Here is a 23341-nt window from a genome sequence, read left to right as displayed (position 1 = left end):
AAATAACCTAAAATTACCGAAATTCTTTGTAATTTACCATAAATTACCAGTAATTTGCCACACATTATAAATATCTAAGTGATTTTCCAAAAAAATACTGTAATTTACATTTACCAATAATGACTGTCATTTACCAAAAACTACTGTAATTCTAATTTACCAAAAATTACCGTATTTTGCAAAAAATTTCCGTATTTTACTGAAAATTACCTGTAATTTAGTACAAATTCAACATCACCATCTACAAATTATCATGATTTGCTGCAAATTACCGTAAATTACTTAAAATTACCAGTAATTGATTGACAATAGAATACCAAAAGTTACTATAATTTAATTTACCAAAAGGCAAAAATTACGGTAATTTAATTTACCAAAAATTACTGTAATTTAATTTACCAAAAATTACTGTAATTTAATTTACCTAAAATTACTGTAATTTAATTTACCTAAAATTACTGTAATTTAATTTACCAAAAAATACTGTAATTTAATTTACCAAAAATTGCTGTAGAGTACTTTACCTAAGACAACTGTAATTCTAATTCACCAAAAATTACCGCATTTCACCAAAAATTACTGTAGTTTTATACAAATTTTAAATTACCATAATTTTCTACAATTTATCATTACTTTCAATATTTTTTACAAATTATCGTAATTTACTTGTAATTACAAAATACGTGTAATTTACCAAAAGCGAAAATTACCTTGATTTACCTCAAATTAATAATTACCATAATTTACCAGAAAAACTGTAAATCACCAAAAATCCAAAAATGACCGTATTTACTAAACATTACCGTAATTTACCAAAAATTGGTACTGTAATTCACCAAAAATTACTGTAATTTACCAAAAATTACTGTAATTTAACAAAAATTACTGTAATTTACCAAAAATTACCGTAATTTACCAAAAATTACCGTAATTTACCAAAAATTACCGTAATTTACCAAAAATTACCGTAATTTACCAAAAATTACCGTAATTTACCAAAAATTACCGTAATTTACCAAAAATTACCGCAATTTACCAAAAATTACCGTAATTTACCAAAATGAATAATTACTGTAATTTACCAAAAAAATTGTTATTCACCAGAAAATACCGTAATTTACCAAAAATTACCTTAATTTACCAAAATGAAGAATTACTGTAATTTATTAAAAAAATTTGTTACTTACCAAAAGCAAAAATTACCATAATTTACCAAAAATTGACCGTAATTTATTGAATATTACCAGCACTTGAATCCATAAAAAATGAGATTTACCAGAAATGATCAGTAATTTATCAAAAATTACCAGTTGAGTAGATTTTACCAAAAAAATGGTTACCTATTAGAATTTCGTTGAATTTTTTCAAATTTCCAAAAGTCTTGCCATAACTTCCGGAACTCATCAGGACTTTTCCGTTTTGAAAAGTCCAGAAAAATAATATCGGAAATTAGTTTTCGAAAGTTTGACACAATTTTAGCGATTTTTTTTCGAGCTTTCAATAATTAGGGACTTGATATTTAAAAATCCGTTTCAGTGTAACTCAAAATGTGAGAAATTATATCTGGTCACTTATTTCCAAAATTGACCTTTGAGATGGCTATCATTTTGAAATTTGCTTTTTTGCGTTCCTACTCTTTGTATAGTTGTTGCATATTTTGTAGAATTTTGTACATTTGCAAAATTTAATGAAAAGTCACTCGTATTATTTTGTGGTTTGTTTATTGTGATTTAAGTATTACCTACACACTCGTTACACTTTCGTCCTTTCTCATGCCTTTCCATTTTAATTTGATTTTTTTTTCTTGTTTTACTGCATTTTTTTTCCATTAATTAATTCTTTATTATTTATTCGTTTTTCAGGCTTTGCCATACCCGAAGTCGGTGTTCTTCATCATCAGCAATGAATTCTGCGAACGTTTTTCTTACTATGGAATGAAAAGTATGATTTTTATTTGCGATTTTTTATTTTTATCATCTGGTTAAGCAGTTTTTAGCATAATGGGATTACAAATAAAATTCAATTATGGGGAAAACAGGATTTGAAGAGGCGTTCCAAGCGGAAATTAATTTCACTCGGTCTGTCGGTCAGATCAGAACATTCCTTGCATCCATTTTGATCAGATCAGGGTTTTAATCGGATTAGTTCTGTTCAGACCATGATCAGATTCAGCCATGGAAACATGATTAGATCTGACCAGATCTGAATTTTAATAAATTTTCAACTTCATGTAGGCATAAGCTTCTCTCGCCCCTTTTTAAATTATTTTTGTCGATGCTGTGTTGCTAATTCATATTTTTATGCTACCTATTCATCGTTACGATTTCAAAAAAATAAATGCTAAATTCTTGTTTCAGCTGTGCTGAGTTTATATTTGACCACGACGTTACATTACAATGAAAATGAGGCCACTATTTTGTACCATACGTTCGCCATGTTGTGTTATTTTTTCCCTCTGTTCGGAGCCATTATCGCTGATTCGTTTTTTGGAAAGTTTAAGTGAGTTTGATACACTTTAGGTACATTTGGTGTCATTAAAAATTGATTGTGCTCGATGTTAATTAACTGATTAGGTATTTTTCCCCTTTAAATATACCTACCTAATGTTTGTTTTCTATTTTTTTTTTTTTTTCAGCACTATATTTTACCTATCGATAGTTTACGCCATTGGAAACATTGTGCTGTCTTTCGCATCTACTGCTTTTCAGACCATTCCGTATAAGTAAGTTTTATTTTTTGAATGCCCTGGCAATAGTGATGGGATCTGATCAGATCGGGAAATTGATCCTTTTGAGCACACAAGAGAAAAAATGTGTAGGTTTGATCTTTGATCAGATTACGAATGTGAATGCATCTGAGCAGATCTTATCGTTATTAGATCTGATAAGGTTCAAAAATCGTATATCTGCTCATAGGAAATGATCAGATCTGATCAGATCCAATCAGACTGGTTTATCTACTTATGCTTGATCAGATTTGATCAGAATTGTTTTGGCATGTTTGATCAGATTAGATTGGAACATTCCCTGAATCCAACTTGGTCTGATCTGATTTATGATCAATATGTGGATTTGATCATGTCTGAACTGGTGATGATTACTTAGAGTCATTCGTATCTGATCAGATCCAATCAGATCTTCTATATTGAGAACAGATCTAATTGAATCTGGAGAACGTCTAGATATGATCAAGTCTGATAATGATTTGACCATGTCTGAATTAATCTGTTCAGGATTGAACCCTGGGAATTGTCCCTATTGTGTCTGAACAGATCTAATTGAATCTGGAGAATATCAGGATCTGAACAAGTCTATTCAGAATCTGATCAAATTCAAGTCTAATCAGGATATAATCAAATCTGATCATGATCTGATCATGTCTGATTATGATTTATGATCTGATCAAGTCTAATCAGGATCTGATCAAGTCTAATCAGGATTTAATCAAGTCTAATCAGGATCTAATCAAGTCTAATCAGGGTCTGTTCAAGTCTAATCAGGATATAATCTAGTCTGATTGTGATCAGATCATGTTTGATTATGATATATGATCTGATCAAGTCTAATCAGGATCTGATCAAATCTAATCAGGATAAAATCTGGTCTGATAGTGATCTGATCATGTCTGATAATGATCTGATCATGTCTGATTATGATTTGATCATGTTTGATTATGATTTATGATCTCATTAAGTCTAATCAGGATCTGATCATGTCTGATAATGATCTGATCATGTCTGATTATGATTTGATCATGTTTGATTATGATTTATGATCTCACAGGATCTGATCAAATCTTATCAGGATATAATATAGTCTGATTGTGATCTGATCTAGTCTGATTGTGATCTGATCAAGTCTGATTATGATCTGATCATGTCTGATCATGGTCTGATCATGTTTGATTATGATTTATGATGATCAAGTCTGATTATGATCCGATCAAATTTCATTATGATCTGATCAAGTCTGATCATGATCTGATCTGATTATGAACTGATCATGATCTGATTAAGTCTGATCATATCTGATCAAATTTGTTCAGGTTAAATTGAATCTGTCGGACTAATGAAGATCGGAGTTATTAATATCGGGCCAGGTCCAATCAAATTTTCCCTATTGTGTCTGAACAGATCTAATTAAATCTGGGGAATATCAGGATCTGATCAAATTCAAGACTAATCAGGATCTGATCAAGACTAATCAGGATCTGATCAAGACTAATCAGGATCTGATCCAGTCTGATCATGATATGATCAAGTCTGATCATATCTGATCAAATTTGTTCAGGTTAAATTGAATCTGTGGAATGCATTTCATTATGGGTGATCAGGTCTGTCCTGTAGAAAATTGAGTCGATCCGAGTCTAATTGTAAACATTGATCAAAAATCTATAGTCAGACTAAGTTAGATCCCGAAAACCTCCGGATCTGATCTGATCAAACATCTCTGGGGAAAATGATCGGATCTGACCACATCTGCGACTATGTCTGAATTGATCTGATCAGATCAACGTTTTGGCTGGAGAACTATTCAGAGTTCAGACCTTATCAGATCCAATTGAATCTTATCAGATCACATTCCTACTGACCAGATCCGGACATTCTCTGGATCCACAGATCCGTCCAAGACCTGATCATATCCAATCATCACCCCCCCCCCCCCCTAATAATAAGTAACGAGCTTGGGTTACCATTATTGAAACGTTCGTTGCAAGTTTTATTTATCAACTGACAAGATAACAAAAAATACAAACTCAAGAATCGAACCAAAACAAAGATTGCCAAGTGGCCAACAATTTGCGTATTTCGCGACGTTCGCGACATTCCCGGACGAAAGAAAAAAAATATAATAGAAATAATAAACGAAAATTAAATTTAAAAAATAATAATACATAAAAATAAAATTTCGCGACGTTCGCGATTGGGTTACCATTATTGAAACGTTCGTTGCAAGTTTTATTTATCAACTGACAAGATAACAAAAAATACAAACTCAAGAATCGAACCAAAACAAAGATTGCCAAGTGGCCAACAATTTGCGTATTTCGCGACGTTCGCGACACCCCCTCCCCCGAGATGTCAGAATCTGATCAGATCTGATCAAGATCAGATCTATTCGAGTCTATTCCAATGTATTTGTGATTCGATCTAGGAAATATTCTGATCTAATCAGATCTGATCAGATCCAAAAATTCTTGTACAACTTTTACTTATAATATCTTTCAATTTTTACAGAGAACTCAGTTTATTGGGCCTGCTGTTAATTTCGATCGGTACCGGCGGTATCAAACCTTGCGTATCTTCTTTCGGAGGAGACCAATTCGTGTTACCAGATCAATCGTTACAGTTGCAACGCTTCTTCTCCATTTTTTACTTCTCCATTAACGCCGGATCGTTAATATCCACATTTTTTACTCCTATTTTAAGAAATAACGTAAAATGCTTCGGTCAGGACAGCTGTTTTCCTCTAGCTTTTGGTACTCCGGCTATTTTGATGATTGTTTCAGTAGGTAGGTAATGAGCCGCAATTAAAATGAGTATAGGCTACACAAATAACTACATTAAAATATTTCTACGGATATTCTTTAAATTTTTCGGGTTTCTTTTGCAGTTATTTTCGTTTGCGGAAGAAGGCTGTATGTGATCAAGAAACCAAAGGAGAACGTTATTACTATATTTTTCAATTGTATCGCGGTAAGTTGACGCCGCGCCGCCGCGTTGGCATATCAAGGTGATTTTCGCGACGTTATCACGCGTGAATTGGTTTAATTACTCGGTACCTATTTGTATTTCAGCGTGCTTTGAAGAATAAATTTTTCCACGGTAGTCAAGTTGAGAAGAAAAGCTACTGGTTGGAGTATGCCGATGACCGTTTCAGTCATCAGCAAATTAGCGATATTAAAGCTGTGTTGAAAGTTTTATATCTTTTTATACCCGTACCTTTCTTTTGGGCTCTTTTCGATCAACAGGTTAGTTGAATTAATGTTCTCGAATTTTTTTTTTTTTCAAGTTTTGGATCTTAATAAATGGATTTTTTTTTCTGCCACCAGGGCTCACGATGGACATTTCAAGCAACCAACATGGACGGTAGACTGTTCGGGTACTATATAAAACCCGATCAAATGCAAGTCATGAATCCGTTACTCATTTTGTTATTTATTCCGATTTTCGAACTGTACGTTTATCCGTTGCTGACACGAATCAGAATCAAACGACCGTTACAGAAGCTTACCCTTGGCGGTTTCATGGCTGCTGCATCTTTCGTCATATCTGCTTATGTGGAACACTATGTCGAAGTAAATGTCGCGTTCATAGTGTACTTGACTGACATAAAGTATTCTGTACGATGAGATGATGATTCACGATGCTCTTCGTCTTCTCATTTTCAGCAATCCTATGTGGCGTTGCCGTCGGCCGGACAAGGACACGTGCGCTTATTCAATTCGCTAAATTGTGCGGTGCATTTGAATCCACCCATTAATAACGTCGATCGTATAGAAGCCTTATCAATGGCTGAATTCCTGCATCTTTCAGCCAACGAATCCGAGCGCATTACTTCGATATCTGCTGATCAACCGTGTAATTTGAAAAGTGCAGAGGTTCACTTTACCGTTTATGATGAAAAAGTTGGTATTTCTTTATTACTGGGTGGAGGGGGGGGGGTGTGTTTTTTTGGGTTTGGCGATTTGTTATGTATATTTTTTTTTTTGCTTTAGACGAAATCGTATTTCATTAACCAAAAATCGGATAAAGAATTGGCTTTGTATGCGCCTGCAGGGTATGATAATTTGAAGAAAGATGAAGATGGAAATGCGAAGATAAGGTGAGTTGGATATGATTTTTGAAGTAGGTGACCTTGCTTGTGCTGAGTGGAGAAATCAAATTATTACGTCTTCCCAGAGGAAAAAGATTCTGCTGAGTTTTAATGCACATGTGGACTGTTTCCTGTATTGCAGGTCTTTTTACAACAGTGAGAATTTATCACCCATTACGTTAACTTTCTCGGCGGGTGATAAACAAATCAGCACAGTGATCAATCCTAAATCGTATTCTGAGTACGTTAGTCTAGAATCTGAGGTGTAAGTATTGTTTATTTCATTTCATTTCTCGTGACTTCTGCTTTCCTATTCCTATTTGGTATAGGATGATTAATTAAATACTGTTCCTAATTATTATTTTTTGTTACTATGTTTTCTGCAGTTACAATGTACTAGTCAATGGAACTGTTGTACTCGAGAATATTTCAATAAATCCTGCAGAAATTGACGTTTTATTGCTGAACTACAACGGAACCAAAGTGGTAAATCCTCTTCTGAAGGAATTTTTTCATTTGGTGTATTTTTTTCCGCAATTGAGCATCGTTGTATTATTTTTTTTCTCAGGTTGGAAATATAGTGAATATAGTGCCACCTAATGAAGTTCATATGTTATGGCAGTTACCACAAATCATTATCATCACAGCTGCTGAAATAATGTTCTCAATTACCGGTCTTGAGTTTTCATTCACACAAGTGAGTTGAATAATTCATCTAATGTACGATTCGATTCACGATTTATCATAAATCAACTACCTACTTGTGTTTTTATAGGCTCCAGAAAGCATGAAATCTGTCCTATCGTCAGCATGGCTGCTGACTGTCGCGTTTGGTAACTTATTCGTAGTGGTAATATCGGAAATTGAAATTTTCAAAAGTCAGGTACGTGTTTTTAATTTGAAAAATGTGGCGCAAGTGGCAGCTCTTTGGTGTCAAATGGAGCAAATTAATTTATTATCGCGTATTCTATTCTATGTTCCAGGTTTACGAATTTTTATTGTTTGCTGGATTAATGGTGTTAGACATGTTGTTATTTGTCTGGTTCAGTTTGAAATATCAATATACAGATTATTCTAATTCTAATAAGAAAGACGACGATCGTGTGACAGCTTCGATGCCCACCCTAGCATCTGACTTGAGTTCTTGAGTGCCAGAGTTGCGAATATTTGATTTGTTGTACCTATTTTACTTTCGTTGTTGTGATATTATTTTTGTTTATTGTAATGAAATGAAATATTGTGATTTATTTGCTTATGCATTTTGTATATAATGTGTTTTAAAATATTTTAAAATATATCATGTTTTTTGTATCATTTGATTGTTTGCAGTGGCGTGTTGTGCACAAGATTTTCAAACTAGGGCGCGAGTATGGTGAGGAGACCATCCACTCAATAATTTTACTCACCCTCTCCCTTCACGCATACACGCGCAATAAAATTATCAAGTATTTTCGAGGTCTTTTTTTTAAATTGATATTTTTTCAAAAAAAATGTGTGAAAATTTTCCGATTTTTGTCATTTTGAAAATATATTTTGAATCATCGTGCATTTATTGAATTCATTATTCATTCTAATGTAAGATCTAATAAAACAAAAATTTTGCAGAAATATTGAAAATTTAACGTATTAATGATACCGTATTATTCGTCGTTGTGTTCATCTTTGTATCATCTCGTGAAATTCCATTAACGGTTACGTTTCACAAAATTGCTGACTGGTATCATCGACTATGTGAATCTAGTGAAAAACAAAAACAAGAATTTCAAAATAGTTAGGTACTAAGGTAATTTTTTTCGGATTCATTTTCGAGTTTTTTTTTACCTGAACTGAAATGCAATTAAATCTTAGTCTTTGCACAACCACTTGTTGAAAACATAGATTAAGATGAACAAAACTATTAAAACAATCCACCAATTGAGCATCATTTTAATTTAATTTTAACCACATTGATTTTGAATGCTGCTGGAAAGTGAGAGAAAAAATTGTGCAACTCATGTTGCCATCAACCATTGTTTACATTACGTTATCAATTTTAATTCAAAATAATTAGAAAAGAAAAATCATGGGCCATTTTACGAACCATCTATTTTTAAAAGTTATTTAATTTTTATAGATCTTTTAAAATTAAAATGAGCTCGTTATATTTTTAAAAAAATAGCTATAAGTAGGTTTTGTATTCAAATCAAACGAATTTGAATTTTGAACGAGTTGCACTTCGCCTAACGCATATTTCAAAAATAAAATTATTCTAATAAAAAAATAAAATTCGAAAATAAAAAAAAAAAGAAGAAAAATCAGAGGAAAAATTTAAAACAATAACAGTTTGCGTAAAAACAGAAGAAATTTACCGTATTTACCGCCATATCACAAAAATACCTGTTCGACGATTTCGCGTTTTGTAAAATGCCGCAGCTCTTACGAATATCATTCGATCATCCAGTCGTTGCGCATACGTCGTTAGTACCGCCATTGCCGTTCATTCTTACGTTGTGGTAGTGTCGCGTTAAAAGTTCGATTTACGAAGAAATGGTGTGATTTTCTAATTAAGCTCAAAGTTCTACTCAATTACCATGGCTTTGGGTAAAGATGGGAATTCAGAGGATTCACCATCATTCAAGCCGCACGAAACGTCAAACGTAAGTTGTTTGTGTTGAGTTTAAATAGGCGCGAAATAATGACTGTTCATTCTCATATAAGACCTCCAAGAGTGAGATTTCGTTTTCGTTTACTAACCCTATCAACTTCTCTCGATGTTTTCATCTCGATTCGAAATTCGAAACGAAACCTTACCTAATTTCAAATAATAATCAATATTGGTAAATAGATGCGAATTTTATCCCGAGTGAGATGTCTGTGTATTAGTCATTACCTCGTTTCGGCATGCTTGTTACATTTACGTTACCGACGGTTGTAAATATCAGTATTTTCAATATTTCGAATCAATTCGCTGAAAAATTTACTCGAGGGATGGATTTGGATATTTTCGCGAAATCTTTGTTCACCGTTTATCATTTGTTTATCAATTGGTTGATTGGGCCTTGAAGAGTTACAGTAATGCGTTTGTTTGGTGCTGAAGTAGTGATCGTGTGATCGTGAATTGTCACGAGCGCTGTATTCGTCTATACGATAAATAATTGTAATCACGTTACTCGAAATGTGTAACGTACTATCGTCTAAATGACTAATTATATCGTTTGATTTTTCAGTCTTTTGTGAAGAAGATAGCAAATCGTGTAACTGGTCTAATTGGTTGGCGATCGAATAGTTACGAAAATGTGGAAGATTTGAATCACCAAGATTTAACAAATACCTCAATGACTGACGACGAAACCATTTCTCCAAATCCTAAACGTATAAAACTACTTCATAATGCGGAATCACACAATTATTCGATAAAATCAGGTAATAATATATGACGTAAATTTATATCGAAGTTTCATCGTTGATTAGTACTAAACGTGAGGATGTTTACAGCAGTGAAAGATAGCTGCAGTATCATTCAACCTGTTAACGATTTGAACGTTGCTGGTCCTAGTTTTAAAAGCAAATGTTTGGTAGCGTCGACGCCAGCAGCCAACTATTGCGTCAAGAATTCACCTCCTCATACTGGTATGCGTGTTTTTTTTTTCGCTACGTGAGTGATAATTTTTCGCTGGTTATCTGTTATCTGTAATGGTGATATTGGTTTGTGTGAAAATAGGGAACGTATCGGATTACCTGGATAGTACCGTACCCAGTAATTTATCTTCACCGTTACCTTCATGTAGTAGTACTCAAAGGCATAATATTACTTTACCTGGAGTACATCATAGAGGTTCGATATTGGAATTATTTTTAACGAGGTTCGAGCGATGAATTAATTATATTTTTGTCGGAATTATTGTTACAGAATTATCTACCGTAACGACGTACGATATTAATAAGTCGTTAAATGAAACATCAACGATGATGAGTAAACGTAGACCGTCGTTTAACGCCGAAGTATTTTCAGCTTCTAATAAACGAGTAAGAATATCGCTCATTTTGAAAATCGTGTACGTTTGAAACGTTTTTCTAATACTTCGATTACGTTTGTGTAGCTATCGATGAGCGTTTGTGAAAGCAGAAGTAGAAGCTGTTTGTCGCCGTTTTACTCTGCTCGTACTATGTACGGAGGAGCATCGGCTCTTTTACCTTATAGTAGTCAGTCTGGTGCCAAATTGAGGGCAGAATCCACTTCGAATTTAAACGTGTTTTCTCCTAAAAATCAGATAACCATTCAGCCGGTTCCTAGTCCACATAAAGGCGGCGCCAATGATCAGGAAACTATGTCGGCAGCTGCTCGTAGAATATTGGATACTTTAGAAAGATATTGCTCTCCGGTAAGTTGGTAATACGTTTGTAGAAAAGCTTCGTTCGAATGACAATTAATTACGGTGAATTTTGACGCAGATACAAGATGCTAAGCGTATTCCTATGAACGAATCGTCTTCGAAATGCGAAGATGATAGGACGTATACGCCGAGAGGAATCAAAAGGAAATTACCATCGTTATCGCAAATCACCCCTAGTACTACGGATCTTTTACGTATCAAGAGACAAGAAAAAATGCAGGATTCTATTCTGAATGCTCGAGAAGCTCTTTCTAGTGTACCTGAGTCGTCGGCTTCTGTTATCGCAGATTCTGATTCATCTTCCGATTCCGCTGATTTAGATTATACTGTATTCAATGAGTAAGTTGAAGTGTTTTTGTGCTTTTTTGAGTGTACTGATTTTGTTTACGATGTGAGGAACACTTGGTTGATACAAAATGGTTGTGTAAATTGAGAATTCGTCGTTTGAAATCCTAATTGAGTATTTTTCGAAATATCGAGTCTCTACTCTTCCTTACCGGTTCTATTTCGAATCTGATGTTTTTAATTAAATTGTTTTTTGATTTTATACAAGATAAATTAAGTCTGATCATTTTTCCTACGTCTTTTTTACGTTTTATTTCTTCGAGTTTCAACTATCTGTGCTCCTCGAGCTGCTTCAGTATCTCATAAGAGTACCTAGATTTCGTATAAGGTATCAATTTCTCATTTATTAAAATTTATTTCATCTTTTTCAGCAATACGAAAAGAAAAGAAGAAACCCTACGAAGCACGAAGCATAAAGAAGTTGCCAAATACGACGATAGACCAGCAACATCATCGGCGACAACTTCCACGGCTACAAAGTCCGGCTCAAATGCGGCGTTGAGTTTGGGCAATCTACCTAAATACGAAATAACCGAAACGTTCACGTTTTCGAAACCGTTAACTTTGGATAATTTCGATGAAGCGGCCAAAATGGACGTCGAAAACGAAGACAACGGCGACGCCAAGAAATCAACCGCAGCTCTCGGAGCTGGCGGTAAAACTACCCAAAATCTTTCCAGCGGTTTAGGCTCGAGCTCCGCGACCGTTACTAAATCACCGCTAAGTGCACGAACTAGCACCGGTGGCGAATTCAAGTCTTTCATTTCATCAACTACGTCTCCATCTCGTAATTTGGGCGTTGCTAAAGAAGCTTTTGCGCCTTTTGGTGGTAAATCCGCGACGACGAATCAGCAACTGTCGAGTAAATCGAATACTATTAATAATACATCGTCGAGTAAATTTTTTTCTGGCGGTTTGAGCTCACCTGGTGGTAAAAGCAGCGCTGCCAGATGGACGTGTAAGAATTGCCTTCTGGATAACACCAGTGATCGATGTTCGAGCTGTTCGAGTTCGCGACCGGAGCAGTCCGATACGAAGAATACCAAACCGGAGACGATTACTACTGTCAGTCAATCGGATGATAAATCTACCTTATTCGTCGGTGTACCGAATAAGTCGAGTTTCGGCAACAATAATAATAAACTGATCGCTAATAACGTAGTAGCTGGATCCGGATTTAGTACTTTCAACGATCTTGATCGCAACAAATCGAGCGCCGGAGGCGATCACGTTTTCGGTGCGGTCAAATCTACCCCAGCTACCACTACCAAGATTACTTCGAGCGTCGATGGTGCGAAAAAGACCGAAACGACGTCCGACCAATCGCAGTCGAACGATTTATGGAAGAATTTGAAAAAACCATCGGCCGCCGGAGCGGACGAGCAGTGGAAATGCGACGTTTGTTGGGTACCGAACAAAAAGACAGACGCGAAATGCGCCTGTTGCGGTGAACCGAACAAATCAGCGCCTCAGGATAAGACTGCTGCAAGTGCTCCTAAACCAACGTACTCGTTCGGTATCCCTGCTGCTGCCGCCAGCGGTGACGAAACCAACAAGGGAGTCGGATCGTCGATAAAATTTGGCTCAGATACGTCGTCTGCGAAACCGGCGACCGGAATTATGTTCGGATTCGGTAACACTAACGCCATCGTCTCGACAACTTCGAATACCGCTGTTCAGTTTTCATTTGGAAATAATACGACGACGGCGGCTTCAAGCGCTCAAACCAACCCAACGTCTAGTTCTTCGTTCGGCTTGAAGAGATCAGCTGATGGTTCGACGAGTGGTTTCGGATCATTAACCGGTTCCTCGACGAGCGACGCGAACGCGACGAATAAAGTACCGAATGATAAGACGTCGAGTCAAGGTGCCTCCGCCATGTTCAACGATGCAGCTGCCGCCAACACGACGAATAATAATAAGAAAATCTCGAATCCGTTCGCAGTGAAATTCGGCGAAGCTGCTGTGACCAGCGATAATGGTGGATCTGGTTCGCCTAAACTTACCTTCACGCAGAAGAACGCTACGATTCGAGAAAACGGCGAAGATTTTCAGTCGCCGAGTACGACGGGCTTGTTCAACGATATCACGTCGTCCGGAGGTAATATGAGCAGTCCTATGAAGAAGAAGGCCACTTCAACGGGTGGTTTTCCGTTACCGAGTTCGTTATTTAGCGGTAAAGATGGTGCAGGTTCGGCCGCCACGACGTCTTCTCCTAACACGTCGTTCGGATCAGCGAACGGTGGATTATTCAATAGTAACTCTACCAACAACGAGTTCAAGTTACCTTCGGCTGCTGGGTCGTCTTCTGCGTTAACGACGAATAACAGCTCAGCTGCATCGAGGTATGATTGATGTCATTTTACGTCGATTTGATCGGAAGATTGTGATTTTTCAATTTTGCGGAATTTAAGCGTTCAAGTTATGAATAAGCTTACTCCGAATGACCGGAGACCATTTTAATAGTAATTTATTCAATCGTCAGCGATTGAGATTTGTTTTAAAATCAATCTTCTGCGATCAAATTGACCTAAAATGACTATTTTTCAACTAATTTATCGAATTTACTCCGATTTTGATACTAATGTAGAATTTTGTTGTGTGTTTAGGGGCTTCACGCCGCAAACCGGCAACTTATTTGCTTCAGCCGCTGGCTTTGCTTCACCATCGGCGTCCGTATCGTCAGGTGCTTCTAAATCAAACGACACGCCGAATACAGCGGCGCCCTCATTCGGATCTGCAACGACGACCGGTGGCGCAACGAATTCGCCGATGAGTTTCGCTTCTTCGTTAAACAGCAATCCATTCGGTAGCCTCGTATCTGGCGGCACGAGCAGTCAACCTTCCATGTTCGGAAACGCAGCAGCCGCTACGCTGGGCAAGAAAGATGATAAAACCGTTCTGGCAACCACCGCAGACGGTAACAACAAGAGCTCCGCTGCCGGTGGCGTTGGCGGATCTCTGTTTCCATCCGTGAACAACACCAACAATAACAATAACAATGCTACCTCCAACACGGTGTTCGGCGCCGCTTCAGCGTTATCCGCATCGGCTCCGTCCTCCAACTCGATGTTCGGTCATTTCAACAGCATCGGTAACGCCAACTCGACCGACACGACAATCGCCAAAAGCGCCGCTACCTCGGAATCAGCCGCTGCGACGACCACGCCGTCGTTAAATTTCAACAACACCGCTCCATCGTTTCGATTCGGCGCTCTGGGCGGTTCAGCGGCCGCCAACACCAATACATCGTCGCAAAACAGCACTCAGCCTGCTAGCGGCGGATTTGCCTTCAACGGACCGCCCAAATTGGAGAACTCGATGATGCCTCCGCCGGCGAAATTCGGTCAAGGAGCTTTCGGCGGAGTTACGTCGAACAGCAACGCGACCACATTCGGCGACGGGCCAGCGTTCAACTTCGGATCAACATCGGCTGCAGCGCAGCCCGAAAATACCAACGCGGTAAGCTTTGCTGCGGTCGTGAAAGGTGCACCGACTCAGGATACGATGCTGAAGACGGCCGCTGCTCCGACCTTTGGATCTACGGTGTTCGGCGGCGAGGCGGGTATCAAGAAATCAGGCGGATTCAACTTCAGCGCTGGGAATACGATGGCGGCGGCGCCAGCGATGAATAGTTTTTCCGGTTTTGGGCCAACGGTTAACGATAATCAAGTGAGTAGGATTCGCATTGGATTTTAGAGTAAAGTATTTGAAATGGCGTTTTGTCTGACAAGGGAACCTCTTGAGGTGTCCACCTGCGATTTGAACAGGACTGCGATTTTTGGAAATAGCGTGGTCTAAAAACCCCAAAACCAAATTTTTAACATTCAATTTCAAAAAAAAAAATGTTTTTTTTTCAAAAATTATGAAGTTCTTTTTTAGCAAAAATTGCATCACTGTTTTTATCAAAAATGCAAAAAAGTATCCCTTTTTGCCAAAATTGTAAAATCGATCTGCTTTTTTTCACCAAAATTCCCAAAAAATTCGTATTTTTTCAAAACTGAGCACATAAAGTTGATTTTTTTTCAAACTGAAAAAAAAGTGCAGAAATCTGTTTTCTCGTAAAAAATCCAAAGAATTCCATTTTTTGCATAAAATTACGAAAAAACGCCAAAATTCCTGGAAAGGAATTTTTTTACTTCCTGATTTAAGAAATGTCATGTTTTCTGTCAAAATTTGCACAAAATCCTAATTTTGTATAATTTTTAAAAAAATGTATATTTTTGCCAAAATTTTGAAAAAAAAACTACAAAATTATTTTTGCTAAAATTTTGAAAATGAGGTTCCTTTTTTACCAAATTTGCCTAAAAGTACAATTTTTATTCTTTCTTCGCATCAAACATCAAAGTTTCTCATTTTCATATTTCTTCCTTCGTTCAAAATTTCGTTTTTCTTCTAGTTTTTCTTGAAAGTAACCAAATTCAGTCTTGATTAAGTTTTTCCCTGACTCCTTCAATTCTGCGAAACTGAATTCAGTTTGGAAATAAAAAACACGAAAATTCATGAAACCGTCAATTTTGGACCAAGACGAGGAAAAATAATATTGAAAAATGAACGATTTTTGTTTTTGTTTGACTCCTATTTTGGACTTACAAGGGAACCTCTTGAGGTGTCCGCCTCCGATTTGAACGAGACCGCGATTTTTGGAAAGATCATGTTCTAAAACCCCCAAATCCAAATTTTCAGCTGCCCAAGTTCATTTTTCGATTTTTGGCGAATTTTTGAAAATCCAAAATTGATTATTTTGGTGATTTATGCTTTTTTTAAAAGTACGTACTTGATCAATAAAAATGATCAAAATAAGTCCCAAAACTAATATTAATTACCCAAATCCAAATTTCACCATTTCCAGCCATTCTGGAGCCTCCAGTGCGATTTTTAAATTTCTCCAGAATTTTCAATTTGCTCCAGAGAAGGCGTGAATATGAAGTTGGGCAGCTAAAAATCGAGTTGTGTGTTATACTCGACCTGTTTAACGCATTTATCCACATTTGAGCCGATTCTGGAGCGGACCCTCAAGAGTGGTTTTTCGACCAGTTTTTTTCATAATAGAAATCCCAAAAAATCAAAATTTCACCGTTTGTGAGAAAATTTTTGAAATTTGCGCGAATTGCAATATTTTGTCATGAACTAACCACACGAGGGCGAATTTCTCCATTTCCAGCTATTCTGGAGGCTCCAGCGCGATTTTTCAATTTCTCCAGAATTTTGAATTTGCTCCAGAAGGCGTGAATATGAAGTTGGGCAGCTAAAAATCGAGTTGTATGTTATCCTCGACCTGTTTAACGAGTTTATCCACATTTGAGCCGATTCTGGAGCGGACACCTCAAGAGTGGTTTTTTGACCAGCTTTTTTTTCAAAATAAAAATATCCAAAAATCAAAAATTTCCCATTTGCGAGAAAATTTCGAAATTTGCGCGAATCGCAATATTTTGTCATTAATTAATCCCACGAGGGCGAATTTCGCCAGTTCCAGCCATTCTGGAGCCTCCAGCGCGAATTTTCAATTTCTCCAGAATTTTTAATTTGCTCCAGAAGGCGTGAATATGAAGTTGGGCAGCTAAAAATCGAGTTGTGTGTTATGAATTCATTAATTAACCACACGAGAGTGAATTTCCCCATTTCCAACCGTTCTGGAGCCTCCCTTTAATTTTTGGATATTTTTATTATGAAAGAAGCTGGTCAGAAAACCACTCTTGAGTTGTCCCTTCCAGAATCGGCTCAAATGTGGATAAACTCGTTAAACATGTCGAGTATAACGCACAACTCGATTTCCAGATGCCCAACTTCATATTCACGCCTTCAGGAGCAAATTCAAAATTATGGAGAAATCAAAAAATTGAGCTGGAGGTTCCAGAATGGCTGGAAATAGCAAAATTTGTATTTGAGGGCGAATTAATATCAGTTTTAGGACTTTTTTCGATCATTTTCACCAATCAAGTACTTCCTTCTTTTGAAAAAGTATAAATTACCAAAAACAGTCAATTTTGAATTTTCAAACGTCCGCCAAATATCGAGATATGAAATTGGGCAGCTGAAAATTTGGTTTTGGGGGTTTTAGACCATGCTCTTTCCATAAATCGCGGTCCCGTTCAAATCGGAAGCGGACACCTCAAGAGGTTCCCTAGTGAGATGTAAAGGTTCCCCGGACGAAGGAGGTGGGCTTGAATTCGAATTTTTGGCGAGAACCAAACAGATTTTGTTGCTCATTTTTGACTCAAATTTGATTTTTTAAAATTTACCAAAAATTAAGAAATTTGCTTCGGCATCTGAAATTTAGACTTCGTAGATTCATTTTTGCCCAGTTCCAAAAATTCTGTGCGAGTTGGGGCACCTCCCTCGTTGAAAATAATATTATCATGTTCTGTTCAAGAATATTCTACCAATGTACTAACGTGTTTTGTTTTCCAGGACCAGAATCGTTTGAACAATTCCAACGCGCCCGCTTCGAGTCCGTTCGTTTTCGGCGGCGGAAATGCTACCAACGCAGCAGCTCCAACCCATGGTTTCAGTCTAACCGTACCTCAGTCCTTCAACTTTAATTCTAACCCCAGCACGAATTCTATAACATCGTTTACGTAAGTATTTGTACTCGATATATTCGATTTCAATCGTCGCACGAATCCGAATTTCGAAGACTTTCATTTCACGTACATTTTGTTGACCTGTTTTTGTAATACTTACAGCGCTCCTCCTCAACCAGCCAGTACAAGCATGCCTAATAGAAAAATCAAGAAAGCGGTTCGCCGAACTACTAAATAGAATCAGCGACGCCAATTGGAAGGCCGTTTACGTTTCATCCAGAATAGCTGTGCAGATATTTGCGCAGCAGGTGTGACCGTAATTTTTTATTTGTTTTTAATTATCGTGGACAGTATCTGAGAGACTGGTTGGTTTTTTAGTTTTTATTGATTCGTCTTTTGTTTGGTGTGCTCGCGAGCCCCTCCCTGAAAATAGAGCTTGAATTTTTTTGGAAGCTGCTTCGTGTACGGTCAAGATGTGATGATGGTGGTCGGATTACGTGTTGACTTTTTTCTTCACACTCTTTGTAATGGAATTATTTTGAGTTAGCGGTTGATCGATCGATATATACGTTAATATTATAATTTTAAAATAGCGGTGAATTTTTTTTCTCTTTTAAATTAACTACTATGATGACTATCGGTGAAGCGGTGTTTTTGTTTTTTTTTCTTTCTTTCAGCAATCTTGTTTTGGTTTTTTGTCCTTCTTTGTTCAGTCGCAAACGTAATTTACTCGTTTTTGCTCGTGTCTTTGGGTTGGTAACGTGTTGTGAAAATTTCGTCGGACGAAAGTTGTCGCTAGCTTTTTTTTGATCGATTTGGTATTTTGCGAAGGAGATTGCACGCCCACCACCCTTGTACATATCTCTTATCCGTAATGTTAAAACATTTTTTACAAAGACTAATGCATTTGTAGCCGCCGAAAAAAAGGGTAATTCGTAAAGACAGGATGATTAAATCTTATCCGAGACTTTTAGTGTAGGCAATTCTGGCCGAAATTAAATTATTTATCGAGTAAAATTATCGAAAATTGTGTTCGAAATGATTCGATGTGAATTTTTTTAACGAATAATAAATTTTGACTATTCGTTTTTTTTAGGAGTCCATCTTGACCGGAATCGGAGCACATTATTGATGACGTCATAGCTCAACTTCTCGATGTTTATTTTCATGTTTTCATTAAAAGTTTTCATTTATTTATGTGGAAAAGGTCTCTTTTTCTACTTTTTTAGTATAAATAACGAAATACCGAATTATATAAATTTTGATGAGGACTTTTCTGAAGTAAAATTGAATTTCTCATCGAATGGTGTGAACAATTTTTGTTTTCGTGTAGAAATAAAAGACTTTATGAAGGTATTTTCATTCACGGATTATGAGCACATGAGTGTTTCAAAATCAAAATGTTCAGAATTTTATTCTGTTCGAAATGTTTTTTTTTTTACCCAAAGGCTCACTCAGCGTTTATTGTTCAAAATTCATTAAAGCTCCAAGTTGTGAAAACCAGAGATGCGGAGTAAAAATCGAACGTTGAGCTTTAATGAATTCATTGAATTCTGAAAGATAAACACTAAACAGTAGCAGCTTTGGATAAAAAACTATTTTGAACTGGATAAAAATAAAATTCTGAACATTTTTGATTTTGGTATTTTAAAACACTAGTGTTTTCATTGAAAATTTCGAGAAATTTCAATTCAATATATCTACTTACATAATAATTTATCCATGAATGAAAATATATAAAGTCGTTGTTTCTGTAATTCTGCTGGAAAGCAAACCATTCGACGAAAAATGTCATTTTAATTAAGAAAAGTCATCATCGAAATTTACGCAAATTCACTTTATTCCTACCAATAATGATTAATAAAGTCGAAAAACTGAATTTCTCCCATACAATTACCTGTGAAAACTCGGAAAATGATAAATAAACATCGAGAAGTTGAGCTATGACGTCATCAATAAGGTGCTCCGATTCCGGTCAGGATGGACTCCTTTTTTTTTTTAAGAATTTGAATTTGAAAACTTGTGATTTTTTGTTTTTATTTTCGTCGAAAATTTCGAATCGAGGAGTGAAAACGATTTTTCATTCTCTCCATTTGTCTACACTGATTTAAATTATTAAACCTTCGTTACTGCAGCTTATTCGGGTAATTTTTAACTTCGCGTGTTTAAAACTGGAGATAAAATCGTATTTTTTCATTTTACGTTCGATGATGAGTTGTAATTTGAGAATTTGAAAAAAAAGTTAAACGAAGACTTACTCTTTATTTTTTTTTTGTTTTACGTTAGCTAATCTTGTTGTGTTTCGCTTTTGTACGATAAATTTACATTATTGTATTTTTACGACGATTATTTTTATTATTTATTATTATTACGATTTATTTTTTTTTTTTGCAATATGTTTTTCTTGTATACGTCGTTCTTGGAGAAAAATTTGTGTATATGAAATTTTTAATTATGTAAGAAACTATATAATTTTGATTTTATTATTTTACTTTTTTTTTTTTTTTTGCTATATATTGTTGATGATATGAAGGCCTGACCCATGGAATTTTAATTATGTACCGATTGTTGTATTCGATTATTTATATTTTTTCCGTTGTACTATTTCGGCCACTCGTTGAGTAAACAAAATTGTGACGTTGAAAAAAAAAAAAAAAAACGTGGACGATGTGTTTCCTTCTTTTTTTTTTGTTTTGTTTAGAATTTTGTATATATTATAAATCGATGTTCCCACTGTATTTCTCTGTTTCGTAGTCGTCAACACGCGTTATCAAAATACCTTTACGAAAATTATTGAGTTTTTTTGATTTTTTTTTTTTTGATTTTGAAACGTGTTAACAGTTATGTTTTTTAGAATGTACCTATTTTAGAGTTGTTTATTATTCTTTATACATATATTATATATATAACACACGCATTATATATATAAAATAATACTTTTTTAAAGTGATTTTTTTTTATTTTCTTTTTTTTGTTATGTAAGAGAAAAAATGCTGTGATATTCGTGTGGGACAGGCCTCCGTGGGATGCCCAAACCTTCGTTATTTAATAATTATATATTTTATTGTATCATATTTGTAACAAAAATATATTACGTATTTTTAAAAATATAATTTTTAGAATAAATCGCGTCTTGAGTTGATTTTTTTGACGGTTGTATCGTTGATTTTGATAGCTCGTACGATTTTTGAATTTTTATCCCTCCTCGAGAAGCCTGTTTTGATTTTTTGTCAAAAATGATATCAAATTCGTGCTCAGGGGGTTCGGAAACATATATTTCGGCACCTCACACAATTTTCGAACTGGTTTCGAATTTTGGCCCCTTTTTTCGGAAGCCATTTTTAATTTTTCGTCAGAAATAATCAAATTCGTGATCAGGGGGTTCAAAAACGTATATTTCGACACCTCGCACGATTTTTAAACTGATTTCCGATTTTAAACCCCCCTCTCCTGGAGCCCCTTTAGGGGTTGGGGCTGAAATAATGTCAAATTCGTGTTCAGGGGGTTCGAAAACATATATTTTGATACCTCGCACCAAAGTTGCCCATGGTAACGGACACACAGCGCCATCTATCAGAATAAAACGGAACTTTTGTTCTGTTTTTATGTTTTTAAAAATCGAGGTTGTAAAAGTGAGGAAATGAGAGCTAGATATGCGCGTGGCGCTATCTATCGGAGTATCACGGAACTACGTCAAATTCTAGTGATGCAGAACACTTTTCTCTAAGTAGTTCCTGTAATATTCCAATAGATAGCGCCACGCGCATGTCTAGCTTTCAAAAGGTGATTTTTTTTTGAAACCTTGATTTTTCGAATCCGTTAATGTACGTAATTAAGCGAACAAAAGGTCAAAATGGGGGTTTCTCGATACGGGAAATCCGATGGAATGGTTCTTTTTGCAGTTTGACGCATATTTACGGGAGAAATTGCTATTTTAAATTCTGATTTATGCTGTTTTTGAAAGTATTGATTTTTACAAAGTTCAAAATTGATCACTTTTAGGTCAGAATCAGTCGTGTTTTTGTTTTTAATTTTGACCCGCGGAATTCTGTACTTGAAGAGTGATATTCCAAAACTCGCTTTGTCCATTTTCACAACTTTTCAGGAGAGAGGAAAAACAGTTTCCCTTTAAACGGGTAAATTGGCTTTTTAGGCGAGTTTAGCACTTTATTTGGGTGGATTTATGATGTAGGAGTGTAGGTATACATTTCATCCACTAAATACTGCTGAAAAAATTTCAATAAAAATGGACAAAACGCGTTTTGGAACGTTATTTTTTTTAAAAATTTTAATGAATTGGCTATCTAGGTGAGTTTAACACCTCATTTTGGTAGGTTGATGATGTAGGAATGTGAGTTAATATGTACTTCATCTACCAGGTACCACTGAAAACCCAACTTTGATAAAAATGGAGAAATGGACAAAGCGAGTTTTGGAATATCACTCTTCACTTGTATCATGTACAGGGGTTCCCTCAAGTACAAAATTTCATTTTATTCACTTATTTATTACAAATTAATTCAGTTATTTTTAAGGGTACGCTCTCTCTATTTTGTGCCAAACGTTGAAAGGTGTTTAAATATTCTGTACGTTGATGGAATGTTCTGAAAATTTGATTGTATATTCTAATTGTTCTCTATGGCATATGGCATATCATTAGGTATAATTTTGAATAAATTTCATTCTCATGTAAAAATTGAGCTCTGAAAATTGGGTAGGAAAGCTTGAATTTTCAAAAACAGTTTTTAAAATCACGACTTTTATTTGAAAACGAGATTCATTTAAAATTATCGCGATGTACCTTAAAACGAAATACCTACTGTATAAAAATATATGACATCAAATTTTTGAGAACATTCCATCAACTACACATGATTTAGGTAGGTAATCACGTTTCGAAATTTTTGAAATGATAATAAGGGAGAGCATGACCTTAGATAACGAAAAATATTGCAATAATTTTATTTTTCAGAATGAACCAGATAACAGATCACAGGTTCGCACACATATTGATATATTGCATCATCATATTGATATATCAATTTTCTCATTTGATTACAATTTCATTTCATAATTTTTCAAAACTTGGGTAGGTACTAGATACTTCTACCTATACTTTTAGACAGGGCTGTAGAACTAGTAGAACTTAATCGAACATTGAATGATTTGTAATTTCGTACGTAAATTCTTAGTTTAAACATGTCTACAATCGCCTTTTGTATATATACAACTGTTAACGAGCTGTCCTTTTATCCCATTCAATGGTCAGGGGGGGGGGGGATTT

The 23341-nt window shown here is 35.7% G+C and overlaps 2 protein-coding genes across 5 annotated transcripts in view; both read left to right on the top strand.

Annotated features, from left to right (window-relative positions):
- yin overlaps nucleotides 1-8129 on the top strand; it is a 40749-nt gene extending 32620 nt beyond the window's left edge. For both annotated transcript variants that reach the window (XM_065362299.1, XM_065362298.1), the window contains exons 2-15: nucleotides 1863-1941; nucleotides 2358-2499; nucleotides 2636-2722; nucleotides 5237-5511; nucleotides 5613-5695; nucleotides 5797-5970; nucleotides 6052-6297; nucleotides 6391-6627; nucleotides 6718-6824; nucleotides 6958-7080; nucleotides 7202-7301; nucleotides 7384-7512; nucleotides 7591-7698; nucleotides 7799-8129. In XM_065362299.1, the coding sequence (XP_065218371.1) occupies nucleotides 1935-1941; nucleotides 2358-2499; nucleotides 2636-2722; nucleotides 5237-5511; nucleotides 5613-5695; nucleotides 5797-5970; nucleotides 6052-6297; nucleotides 6391-6627; nucleotides 6718-6824; nucleotides 6958-7080; nucleotides 7202-7301; nucleotides 7384-7512; nucleotides 7591-7698; nucleotides 7799-7963 (1983 nt within the window). In that variant the 5' untranslated portion in view covers nucleotides 1863-1934 and the 3' untranslated portion in view covers nucleotides 7964-8129. The remainder of the gene's footprint in view (nucleotides 1-1862; nucleotides 1942-2357; nucleotides 2500-2635; nucleotides 2723-5236; nucleotides 5512-5612; nucleotides 5696-5796; nucleotides 5971-6051; nucleotides 6298-6390; nucleotides 6628-6717; nucleotides 6825-6957; nucleotides 7081-7201; nucleotides 7302-7383; nucleotides 7513-7590; nucleotides 7699-7798) is intronic.
- A 1132-nt stretch (nucleotides 8130-9261) lies between these two features.
- LOC135844164 (uncharacterized) lies at nucleotides 9262-21183 on the top strand. 3 transcript variants are annotated; one of them, XR_010558462.1, is made up of 12 exons: nucleotides 9263-9451; nucleotides 10022-10217; nucleotides 10290-10424; nucleotides 10516-10629; nucleotides 10705-10820; nucleotides 10895-11176; nucleotides 11247-11527; nucleotides 11905-13878; nucleotides 14143-15205; nucleotides 17945-18111; nucleotides 18220-18365; nucleotides 18436-21183. XR_010558462.1 is itself a non-coding variant. In XM_065362297.1 (11 exons), exons 1-11 carry the CDS (start codon nucleotides 9386-9388, stop codon nucleotides 18293-18295), a joined length of 4467 nt encoding a protein of 1488 aa, XP_065218369.1. In that variant the 5' UTR covers nucleotides 9262-9385; the 3' UTR covers nucleotides 18296-21183. The 3 variants fall into 3 exon arrangements, 2 of the variants coding, with proteins under 2 accessions (XP_065218369.1, XP_065218368.1); XM_065362297.1 differs by having other exon boundaries at nucleotides 9262-9451; nucleotides 10293-10424; nucleotides 18220-21183; XM_065362296.1 differs by having other exon boundaries at nucleotides 18220-21183.
- Nucleotides 21184-23341: the final 2158 nt, after the last annotated feature.

The sequence above is a fragment of the Planococcus citri genome, chromosome 4 (assembly GCF_950023065.1).
Source record: "Planococcus citri chromosome 4, ihPlaCitr1.1, whole genome shotgun sequence".
Classification (NCBI taxonomy): Eukaryota; Metazoa; Arthropoda; class Insecta; order Hemiptera; family Pseudococcidae; genus Planococcus; species Planococcus citri.
This window is presented reverse-complemented; position numbering and strand designations above follow the sequence as displayed.